Genomic DNA, 12,623 nt, shown 5'->3' on the forward strand with positions numbered 1-12,623 from the left:
TACTTAATCTTATTTCAGAAGAAAATCTGCCATAAGCATATAAATAGGAAATGAGCACAAAGGAACAAATATAATACAGAATGGAACCCAATACTCAGATACAAACAAGAAAATATGACAACTGAGAACCATAAGACTACTTAATATGAAAAAAAGATCCAAGGTATTGTATTTCCAGAAAAGCAACAAATATGAAGCAGAAATTTTAATTTAAAAAGAACCAAAAAATTATGAGTCATAGGTGAGAAATTTTAACTGAAAATCTTGGGAACTCCTTCCTGAATCACTTCACAGAGAACTTTTTTCTTAAATTAAAAACTTCATTGAGAAACATGTTAATGCAGCAACAATCATATCTCCAAAATTTCACCCCATTCTAGGTCATATTTTTTAATTTAAACCAGCAGTAATCATTCAAAAAAAAAAAAAAAAAAAAAAAATCTGATTTTTAAGTACAACATGTTAATGTATGTCTAATAAAAATGAATTAAACGAAATCTAAGTTTAGTTATTTAAATAGACAATAATCAGACAATAAGCAACATGACAATTGCAAGCTTTCTTATCACAATGGTTCTAAAATGTCAAGTAAGTTGTACTGAGGCCTTGATGCATCAAGTGAAAAAGTATAGATTTTTCTTCATGTACAAAATTGCAACACCCATAGTGGCCATTCAACGAAGTAAGTCGATGACTTCATCCTTTCTACCCTGTGCACTAAAACCATTTAGTGGTGAAACCTAAACAATGACATCCAGTGAATCCATGAACACTCATCGTCTTGAACTTACTTTTATCCTCATCCAAGAGTCCTACCTTTGAAACCCTATTTATTAATGTGAAATATTTATTTAACCAGGAGGGAAACACTTTGAAGCAATCCTTTGCTGCTTGAAGATCCTCATTTTAAAGGGTTCCATCAAAAATGATATTAAATGGGATCAAATCAGGTTCAAAGTTTGCATCCCTCATTTCTTGCTGCAAACTCCTTGCATTCTCTAGATTACCCTCCTCGCACAAAGATGCCCTCCATGTCTAGTTTTAATCAAACAGAGTTAGACTTTAACCCTGAGCTTTTGTCAATTTCTATTTCTGGTTCATAGCAAGCAAAGCCACCCCCAAATCAGAATATCTAAGCACCACTTCAAGCTAGCAACTTGCATCCAACTGCAATACATCCAAACCCTAAATCAGAAATCATTTTTTCTTTTCAGTCGACGAAGTCCAGGATTAAAAAGAGGAAGCCATCCATATATTTTCATAACTTCCAATTCCAAGTTCTCTCCTCTTCATACCTTTCACAAGTTTCCTGTTCTTCTTTCCTTCCTACATTATACATAGTCATCGAAAATAGAGAATCGTGAGAGACCTGTAGCTTCTGCTCTTTTGTTTTTTCTAATATCAAAGGTTTTTTTTTTTTTTTTTTTTTTTTTTTTTTTTTTTTGTCTTTTTAAAAAAGTATACCAAAGAAAGGGAGATGAATAACCACGCCTCTTGTGGGTTATTATGTGTTATATTTTTTTTATCCTTTTTACTAGTTAATAATTACTTCCTCTTTCTACTCTACTTTTTTTTAATTATTTTTTTCCCTTCCATTTGGAGGGGTATTTTGATCAATTAGAAAGTTTTTTTTATAGACGTCGATGGGCTTTTTTGTCTTTTACAAAAAGTATACCAAAGAAAGGGAATACGAACTTTTAATATTAATATAATATATATATATATATATATATTCATAACCATTGCTAATTGTCTATATTTCAACAGTTTTATTCAACTGTTGCTATATTGTACGCTAACATGAATTATTTGGTAGGCAAATAAAAATTTTTTTAGGTAAATTTTTCTTTTTTTTTTCCTGGAAAATCAGCAGTGATATATTAATGTTTCGATATTGAATTTCATTACATCTACAATTGTAGATGGATATATTGTTACATTTAAAGCCCTAATTGGGATTACAAATATATAAGATAAAGATTACAAGAAAACTTGATTGTCTTCATTTGATTAGAGCTTCAAAGACAAATTTTACACATCAATGCAAACAATTCTTTTCATTGATAGGTCCACAAGGCAATGGGACTTCTTACCTTATGTATCCCATCAGACCATAGTAACCAAGTAGAGATGATTGAATCTAGGCCAATTCCTGGCCCGGTTACATGTACAGTGAACTGCTGCTTCTCGTTCAAAGACTTGAAAGATAGAACACTGGGATTAACAGTAACATTTAGTAGTTTTTGGTGTCCAACTATGGCCTTGTATGTAGAATTTGGTAAGCCAACATTGGTAACTGTCCTCGGGAAATATATATCGATTGGTACTCCAACAAGAACTGAAGCACCCATAGAAGGATAGTTTAAAAGAGCATCGGTTCCATTTTCCTTCGCACAAGTGACATTCTCTCCACCAATGGCATTAATTTCATCTGGATTAAAACCCAAGTTGCACAACCCTTGTATATAATCAGTTTTCAGGGTATCATATACAAGACCTGGATGGGTAGCCTTTAGTGGATTAATTTGACCAGAGCCATAAGCCAATTCAGATTCTATATGATGGGAGTCCTTCATGGAAGAAGCTACAAGAAAAATAGAAACAAAGAATTGAGTAGGATGAACACTTAAAACTTAGTTTTGAGACTTCAAGTAGTTTCTTGAATATGGGTCAAGAAATGTCAAAATCACCTGTTGTCATGAGAGCAGATTTAATAGCGGCAGGGGACCATGAGGGGTTAAAAGTTTTGACACAGACAGCAGCAGCAGTTGCATGAGGGCAAGACATGGATGTTCCAGATATAATGTTGTACATTACGTAGCGCTTGTCAACTTCAAAACCTGAAACTGAGGCTTCGGAGACCATGCTGCCAAGATGTCTACACCCGGGGCACTTAAGTCCGGCTGCCACCAAAAGAAAAAAAAAAAAAAAAAAAAAAAAAAAAAAAAAAAAAAATTAGCACTCTTAAATGCTGCTTAGTAAATGGGTTTCCTTCCCCCCCCCCCCTTTATTTCTAGTGAATTATAATGCCTCACTATTTGCCACATGGCAGTGCATTGATTAGTCCATGTGATAGAGGACCAGCAAGCATCTCATTGTTACAATTTCAGTTTAAAATGAATAGATGAAGTGGTTAAAATTTTGAAAGATGCCATTTTGGTAATTTTACTAGAACTCTGAATCAGAGTTTGATCAACTTCATTTGCTTACTTAGTTTGGATTAAAATTTGGACATTGAGATGTATGTGGGGTCCTCCATCACATGGATAAACCCATGTACTGCCAAGTGGCAAATAGTGAATTTTTTAACCTTATTGTTGCTTAACTAAATAGGGATATGGATGACTCCCACTGTTAGGTTCTCTCTATGTCAGGAAGGGTGGAGTTGGTTAGGTCGGTTAGTGCAAGCATGCCCATTCAAAAATTTGCTATCTATTTGTAGACTTTCTCTTTGGTTGTTCCTATAGAGTGGCGGATGCACAACTTTATTTGGACGAGGGATGTTGATTCGAGCAAGCAAATATCAGTGAAATGGGACTCTTTGTAAGCCCAAGTTTGAAGGAGGGTTGGGGCTGAGAAGACTCCATGACGTAAATAAAACATTTATTTGTAAACTTGCTAGCAAGTAAGCATGAAGATTCTATGATGGGCAGATTTTTTCCTCCTTAGGAGAGTTTAGAAGATCTAAGAAATCATCCTTTGTTTTACTTGGTATTAAAAGTATGGGGTTTTATTGCTTCAAAGGAAAGATTCTTTGATACTTGGAGAGATAAAATTCAGTTTTGGAAGGATAGGTGGTTGGAGAGTGGCCCTATTGAGGAGCTCTTGAGCTGTGATGAATCTCCATTCCCAATGGAGCAATTGGTCAAGGATTTCTCATGGAATTTGCCGCACATAAATTCTGCTTCCCTGAGAGATATTTTTGCAAGAGTGGAGAATGTGAACATCCATTCTTTCTAGGTGGTAGATAAGTGTTTTCGGAGCCCTTCTTTGTTGGGAGCTTTCTTGATAAAGTGGGCTAGGGAGGAGCTTAGGCGAAGAAATAAAAAAAGTTCCATAGTTTGGAACAATACTCTTCTACCTAGGCAATCCCTCTTTGGGTGAAAATTGATGCATGCAAAACTAGCTATGAAGGAGGATATCCAAGCAAAAGGTATCTATCTGGTATATCGATGTGATATTCGCCATAGTACTTTGAAATCTCAACAACACCTCTTTTTGGACTATAGTTATTCCAAAATGGTATGGAGTAATTTTTCCTCTTTCTTGTTACCTGGGAATCTCAGCCTTCAGTATCTGACTTAGTATCATGGTGGAAAGCTAAGAGCAATCAGGTCCCTTTCAAGGAGGCTTGGTTAGTTGGTCTCATCCTTGTGCCCTTCATTCTTTGGATGCATGTAATGCTAGAGAGTAGGAAGGGAAATCAATGAGGACAAAGTTGTCCCATGGCAGATCATAGCAGCTATGAGAGAGCAAGTCCTATCTTGTATGAATAAAGTGCCTTCTGTGGCTGATCTAATTTATGCTAGAACATTGGGTGTATTCGTCTTTCTCTTAAAAAGTCTCGTACCCTGGAGATAATTTCGTTTGCACTTCCTCCCTCATGGTTCAAGCTTAATGTGGATGGATGTTCTCTAAATAACCTTGGGAGAGCGGCAGCTGTGTTATTCGTGACTTAAATTCTAAAGTAATGGCATCTTTTGGGATCTTTATAGTAGTAAAAACAAATTATGAAGCTGAATTCCAGAAATTAGTTAAATGTTTAACAGTGGCAAAAGAGCTGAAAATTCAGCATTTATGGATTGAATCGGATTCTATAGCTGTCAAAATTGCAGTTAATAGAAAATCTATTCCTTAGTATATTATGAGGGATTGGCTTTTCCTGAGTCCCTATCTTCAAGCCACTCTGTGGAAGATAACTCATTGTTTCAGAGAAGCAAATCCCATTGTGGACTATCTAACCTAATCGGCAGCTCGAAATAGTGCATCTTCTTTTACCCACGTCTTTCCTTGCTCATTGGAGGATGAGCTTTGGGTTGATGTATTGAGTCGGCCTAGGTTCCGTTTCTATAAATGCTGTTTAGTGGGGATTTTATGTCTTTCTTCCCTAGTTGATGGCAATGCTGAAGGTGTGGTGGGGTTAGTTTTTCTTCTTCTCTTCTTTTTTGTTGGTTGTTTCTATTGTCGTTCATGACTCAAGTTGTATTCTATTTCATTTTTCCATTTTCATAAGATCTAAAAAAAAAAAAATTTCTCACTGATAGCACAATTTATTATCTAAAGTTAGAAGTACCTTGAGTATATTTGGTGAAAGAGGGTTGGGTCCTCTGGAAGAGAATGAAACCACTTGTGGAGCTTTAGGATCATGAATATCTTGACTTTTGTAGATCCTTGCCACGGGGATTCTGCACATATGTAGAAATATTGACCCCATTAATGCGAGCTCACAGGTGAAGCTATGGTGCATACATTTCAACGCACAACCATTGACCTATATAATATACAGTGCATGTCTCTCAATTAACCTGGTAGTATTCAAATAGTGCTTTAATTTTTCACCATCAGCAATGCTGACAGATGTTGATGGTAAAGGAAAAGTATAGGCTGTATCATCAGATCCATTATCATCTACCATCACCATTCCTTGAGCATCAGCAAGGGCGGGCCCATTACCATCAGCCAATGTATCGCAGAAAACAATCTTCCCTTTCACTGATTGTTTGTCCAAAGAGCCAGGATTACATGCCCTGAATGAAGAAAGAAAACTACATTAATTAAAAATAAAAAGAAAGAAGAGCGCAAAAATGGGCATCACTGATATGTCTTTTACCTCGCATCATCCCTGCTAGAGTTAGGTGCTGCATGATCACCTGCATATAAAATTGGGGACGCCTTTTTCTTTGTTGGGAAAGTGTTTACAGCATGTCCCTGATTATCAAAAATGGAAATTAATACTGACAACATTTTATCCAATGAAAGTGGGGAGTAATAAACACAAATTATTATCCATGAAAATAAATAAACAAATATATCACATTCCTTTCCATAAACCCATATGTAAAATTCTTGCTAAAATAGAAGAGTAGAAACAAATTTGAATACATTAAGATTAAGGACATGTTTATTTTAGTGGTAATTTATTTTATAGGAAATGACTAGAAGAAAATAAAATAGTATCATTCTAAAATAATAGCAATATTTTATTGAAATAAAAAAATAAAAGAAATTGAAAATTGAATTCCATTTTGAAAATTTTTATGTTTTCAATAAAAAGTTTTGGCATCTTAGTCTCTAATACAATTACACATATAAAGCACAGAGACCCCATCATTTGGCTGGTCACTGTCCCTCACTCGAGGATGAAAAGAATTAAATTAATAAATAAACAAAACATAGGTTTTTCTTAAATAAATAAAAGTTAATTTAAGAAGACGAAAATTCATTCTAGACGAACAGAGACAAAGAGAAGAAACTATATATATATCAATGAATTATTCAAGGAAAAATGATGACCGGATTTTCTTATTGAAATCCCTAAATAATTTGTAACATTTTGTTTTTCAATGAGAATAAAGCATGTCATTCACACACACATACTCAAAACAAAATGTACAAAATAATCACAAATTTATAATGACAAGTCACTTTCAAAATTATTGATTTTTTTATTTTTTTTATTTTTAATCTTGACTTCAAGAACTTTTGGGAAAAAAACAATGGACATTCCTAAAAAGGTAATAAATTACAAGTTCTAAATACTCCCATAAAGATGCTATTTAGACCATCCCAAATAACAAATGCATCATGAAGAAAAGGTATGAAAAAAAAAAAAAATGTAACATGAAGAAGCACACTCACCACCATGGTAATCTGTTCGCCTATTGTGACATTGTTGATGATCCGACGATCAGTGCTGCTTGCTGCTACAGTTAACATCCATGGGGCAACATTTGGGATGGTAAACATGTTTGGTCCATTGTTTCCAGCAGATGTGGAGGTAAGGATCCCTTTCTCCATTGCATGGAATGCTCCAATTGCAATGGGATCTTTCGTAAAAACTTTAGTAAATTCACTCCCAATGGAAACTGATAAGATATCAACACCATCCTTAATTGCATCATCAAATGCAGCCAGGATATCATGGTCATTGCAACCAAAACTCCAACAGACTTTGTAGACAGCGATCCTTGCAGAGGGAACACCTCCTCTTGCAGTCCCTTTAGCAATGCCAAAAAGGCTTATATCTTTAACTTCAACACCGGCTACTGTAGAAGCAGTGTGTGTTCCATGTCCTTCAAAATCACGAGGGGACTTCTCTTCCTCTTCGTTGTATATATTTTCGACATTGTAAAATCGTGCCCCAACAATCTTGCTGTATTTTCCATTGAAAGAAATGTTGAAATCAATCATCATCTTTTTTATAATTTTTATTAAATCATTAGTTCTGTTTGGTTGCAAGAAGAATTTAAAGGGAAGGGAAGTGAAATTTTCATATTTAAAAGAAAAAAAAAATGTTTGAATAAACTGCTTGATTTTTTTAACCATATTTTGTAATGATACATTTTACATGTATTTTTATTTTCCATATTACAGAAAAAAGTTTTGGATGCAAAGTAAAGTTGAATTCTAAAACCAAATATAGAATGATTTGAAGTTAATAATATAGTCACATGTGATAATGATTACATACGTTCTTTTTTAAATATGAAAATTTTACTTCCTTCCCTTTTAATTTCCCTAACAACTAAACATAGCCTGGAAGATTAACAAAGTTGTTCTTGGGTTCTATATGATAAAGGAATCAGTAGAAGAAATATTTTTGGATACAGAGAAGAAAATTCTCACTTGTTACAGGTGAAGTTTTGGCAAATACCCTTCCATTTTCTCGGGGAAGGACCGAATCCATTATCACTGAAGCTCTCAGATTCAGGCCAGATGCCACTGTCAATCACGCCAACAATGACATCACTCTCAACGTTAGGCATTCTTCTAACAGTGGTTGAGAAACCTAAGAAATCCCATGATCTTGTTGTGTGAAGTTGTATGGTTGTACTTGGAAATACAGAGACTACATTTTTCATGCCTGCAAGTTTGTGTATGGTAACATGGTTATTCCTTTCAAACTTTGTTTTTATTAAAAACAAATAACTACAAGGGGAGATACAAAGAGGTTAGTATTCAACAACTAGCACCTCTTATCATTCTTTGCTCTTTCTCTGTTAGTTTAGCTGCAAATCCATCAAAACTGTTTTTATAGCTGTAAACTAAGGATTCTCTAGCAGAGCTGCATCAGAAAAATTAAAACTTGAAGCTTTGGTATCACAGGAAATTCACATTAATATGGAAAGCCAGAAAAACATTTGTACATACCTTTCACTGTCAAGGACTTGTTCTAAGATGCTCAAATGGGTAGATTCTGTGGAGTTGTCATCCGCATACTTTGATAGCGCACCCATATATACAATATAAACCTATGCCAATCATAAGATATATACATGATGTCGACAAAAATTATTTACGTTACTTTCCAAAAACTATTTCAAAGGGAAAAGAATGGTCCTTGGTTGCATGGCCCTTGTGCCAGCATAGGCCAATGAGGAGGCGTACATCTCACTGCCTGTCAGGGAACGTCCTCCCCCCTCCCCCCATCCGAAAAAAGAAAAAAAAATGGATTCTTTCAAAAAGAAAAAAAGAATGAGAAGAAACAACATGATTGTAGATATTGCTTGCCTTCTTTTCTGTATCACCAATTGCACAAACACAATTGAGAGAGGCTGGGACGATGATGAGGAGAGTGATTAGCCATGTATAAGAGCTGAAACTACACGAGTTAGTCATTGAAGCTGACGCTCAAATTGAGACTGAATTTGGATTTGGCATCTCTTATGATCTCTCTCTCTCTCTATATATATATATATTGAGAAAGTCCTAATCGATCTTCTCTTAGTACAGCAACAACTTTGGAGTTTTATAGTTGTAAACAGAAAGATAAATATAGTACATGACAGCCATTTGGTTGAAATGAAAGATCCAAATTTGTCACAAAGCTAAAAGTGTACCATCAAAGTGCAACTGATTAATTTGACCATATGACTTCTCCAAGTGACAAAGTTAAAAGTATACTACACATGCAACTAATTAAGTTGATCAAACGAATCTCCAAGTGGCAACTCTTTTTTTTTTGCTAAGAGATCAATATGATTAAAAAACTAGAGAAAAACAAAAGAATACAGAACTGTAAATCAACCAACTACAAGCCCGAAGGAATCATCAAGGCACCCCACCTTCGGCATTGCCATCTGTAGGGCCCCAACTACAGACTACCAAAACCGGAAACCATGTTCATTACTATCGAACCAACATTGAGTTTCTCCATCAAATAGGAAACTCCATATCTTGTTTCTATCTTTACATAGGTTTCTATGCCTGCCACTAGAAGTCCTTGAATAAGTATTGGGTCCTCTATCCTTGTAATGAGTCTGGATCAAGTCCTAACACAAGGACCATCCTAATACAATCGTTGATAACACCAATCTATGGAGAGCCCGGGAATGACTGAGCCATCATCTTCCGTAGTTGAGTCCTTTTTAAAAGAGAGTTCCTAGATCTACTTGATAAGAAATTTTTTTACAAAATTAATAGTGTAAATTATGTTTTACAATCACAAAGTACGATGCTAAAAGATTTACCAAATCCCATATAAGTAAAAAAAAAAGGATAAAGATAATTTATTGGGCCATGAAATTTGTTCTCGAGGTCAGTTTCTCTTCCTTTTCAACTTTCAAATCGAACCCATTCATCTATTTCCAGTTTGGGGGAATTTTAATGATTTTTTTTTTCCATTAAATTTGTTAGGAAATTTTTTTGAAGACCTTGGTCTAGGAACGTAAGGATGCAAGAGTGAAGAAGAACCCGCAGTAGTTTAAATGTTCCTCGCAGAGTCATTTAAAATTGGTTTAAATAATTGATTTTAGTTCTCTTATTTGATCTTTCACTCAAGTAAAAAAATAAAAATCTAGCTATTGTTACTGTAAAATCCCAGACTTCAGAAACCTTTAGTCATAACTGTAGTGTTAAAATGAGAATTTCACTCTAGTGGTATAATGGTAATTGTACTAGTTTAAAATTTAGTAATATCTTTAATAATATATATGTAAATATTTGTACATATAAAGTTGCAGCTTGTTGGATGGAATTAAGTTTACTAGTAGGAGGTACTAGTTTCAACTCTCTTATGCACCATAATTATTTAATTTATTTATCTTAGTTTTTTATAGCTTATGATATGTCCTTTTTAAATTTAAATTATGAATTTTGAATTAAGGAAAGGGGGGGAATTAGCCAACCTTATATGAGTGGCATGGAATGCCATTTTAGCAAGAAAGTGAGGTAATTGATTCTTATCACAACCTACCATAACTAGTGAAGATTATTGACTACCTAGACTATGAGGGAATGTATTGTGAGAAAATATGGTATCTTCTTATAGGGATTAGGTATACAAGATAGAATGTAATGAATTTTGGGTAAGTTAGCTAGAATGCAAGAAAATTAGAAGGTTTTATTTTAGAAACTAAATGAAGGAAGGGAAATTTGATTTTTAAATAGAAGTTACAAGGGGAGGATCATAGAGAATTAGTGCCTAAGGAGATCAGGCCGAAAGAGGGTGCAGCAATGGGGGACCAACGACCTGGAGGAGATGCTGAAGGTCGTCGTCGATCCTATGCTGCTGTGTCAAAGAAGGGGTTGCCAGATGTGGATGATCTTCCAGAGCCTATCCGCGCTGGGCCTCTGACTAAGGTGGTGGTACCACAAGAGGCTTATGAAGAGAAACTTCAAACGTTCTCTTTTTCCCTGATCGGAAGGGTAAATTTCAGGTTCATCTCCATGGATGATATTCGTCGTGATTCGGCAAAGTTATGGAACTTGAAGGGGAAGATTAATCTTGCTCCTCTAGGGAAGGGTTTCATCCTCTTCCGGTTTGAGAGGGAGGGGGATATGTCATCGGTATGGAGACGAGGACCCATTAAAGTTGGGACTCAGGTGATTAGATTTCAGAGATGGAGGCCAGAATTTAGCATCCATGATAATCACACCCAAACTAAACTAGTCTGGGTTCGTTTCCCTGAACTTCCGATGGAGTATTGGCATGAAAAAATCCTTCTGACAATGGCCAAAGCCGCAGGGAGGCCTGTAGCATTGGATCGCAAAACACTGAATGGCACCATGGGCAACTACGCCAGAGTCCTCGTTGAGGTCGATTTGGTCGGAGCCAGGGTGGAGGAGATCCAAGTGGAACGAATGAAACCTGGTACAGACATCGTTTTCTGGTTCAAACAGAGTGTGCTGTATGAGGACGATCTCTCAAGATGCACCTTATGCAAAAAACTGGGCCATATGGCCAACCAATGTCGCGATAAGAAGGACGAAAGAAAGCCTGTTAACCAGAATAATGGCATTTCTCTTGCAGATGTTCATGTCCAAGGTAACTTCGCCGGAGTTGGGAGAGAAGGTTCCACTGCAAAAACGGCGAGCCCCAGCTGTGTGAGGAGTCCCAGATTGGTAGGAGAAATTTTCTCTCCTACGGTTATGGAAACAGTGAATGAGGAAATTAACGGCCTTGTGGAGGGGAACCTGGTGGTTGACTTATACAAAGATAGTATCTCTAATGATGGAAATACACTTTCACAGAATTTGGGAGGACCGAATTCTATCAATAATCACTGCAGGGAGAATCTGGAGCCAAATATGGTGGATAATCCATTGGCTGAGGGTGAATATGGGTCGGACCATATCAATACGGTATCCGACGGGGAATCTGACTCTGTGGAAAGCGAGCAACGAAAGGATGATGCTAATCCAAGGGTTGGAAACAATTTGGAGGAACCTTTTGCAGCTTGGAACTTAAGGCCTCGACGTAATATTAATTACAATGGAGGTCATGCTGGTCGAGGATCAACTAAAGGTGGTAGAGGCGGTAGAGGTGAGGAAGGGGTGGTGGCTGAGCATATTGTAAAGGGACTTCCTCCCACCCAGCTGGAGGGAGGACGTGCTTTTGTTCAACATCCAGAGGTTGCTGCTATTGATAATGCTTTACGCGCAGAGGAGGCGGCAGCAAGGAAAGGCAAAGTTCTAGAAAAGGAGCAGACATCCAAGTCGGCTCATCAGACCTATACCAAAAAGTGACATAATGAAGCTGCTATTCTGGAATATCAGGGGTATGAAGAAGACCTCTGGTAAGAACGCCTTACGTGTTCTTGTGAAAGAAAAGGATCCTGATATTCTTTGCATTGCGGAGCCAATGATCGAGGTAACTAATTTCCCTAATTTATTTTTTAATAGATTGGGTTTCTGTTGCAATTTTATTCATAATTCTCGGGTCGGAAAGGCCCCAAATTTATGGGTAGTTTGGAAGAGGAATTTAAATATTCCTACAATTATTGCTGAGTCCGAGCAGCATATTTCGGTTTCTATTACATGGGAATCAATTACGGCTCAAGTATCTTTCGTTCATGCAAGTAGCTTTAGAGTTGAAAGAAGAACTTTGTGGATGAAGTTGTTGGCTGATTCTCCTCAGTCCCCTACTCCATGGGTAATTATGGGTGATTTTAATGCAACCTTGC

The 12,623-nt window shown here is 36.3% G+C and overlaps 1 protein-coding gene and 1 pseudogene across 1 annotated transcript; one reads left to right on the plus strand and one right to left on the minus strand.

The window, feature by feature from the left end:
- Positions 1-1,959: 1,959 nt before the first annotated feature.
- LOC122067859 lies at positions 1,960-8,456 on the minus strand (annotated as a pseudogene).
- A 2,218-nt stretch (positions 8,457-10,674) lies between these two features.
- Positions 10,675-12,186, plus strand: LOC122067860. Its single transcript, XM_042631703.1, has one exon. The coding sequence runs from the start codon at positions 10,675-10,677 to the stop codon at positions 12,184-12,186; it is 1,512 nt and encodes a 503-aa protein (XP_042487637.1).
- Positions 12,187-12,623: the final 437 nt, after the last annotated feature.

The sequence above is a fragment of the Macadamia integrifolia genome, unplaced genomic scaffold (genome assembly GCF_013358625.1).
Source record: "Macadamia integrifolia cultivar HAES 741 unplaced genomic scaffold, SCU_Mint_v3 scaffold3172, whole genome shotgun sequence".
NCBI lineage: Eukaryota > Viridiplantae > Streptophyta > Magnoliopsida > Proteales > Proteaceae > Macadamia > Macadamia integrifolia.

Excerpts from the sequence above, each read along its gene's own strand:
- LOC122067860 (XM_042631703.1), top strand. The coding sequence starts at position 10,675 with ATGGGGGACCAACGACCTGGAGGAGATGCTGAAGGTCGTCGTCGATCC.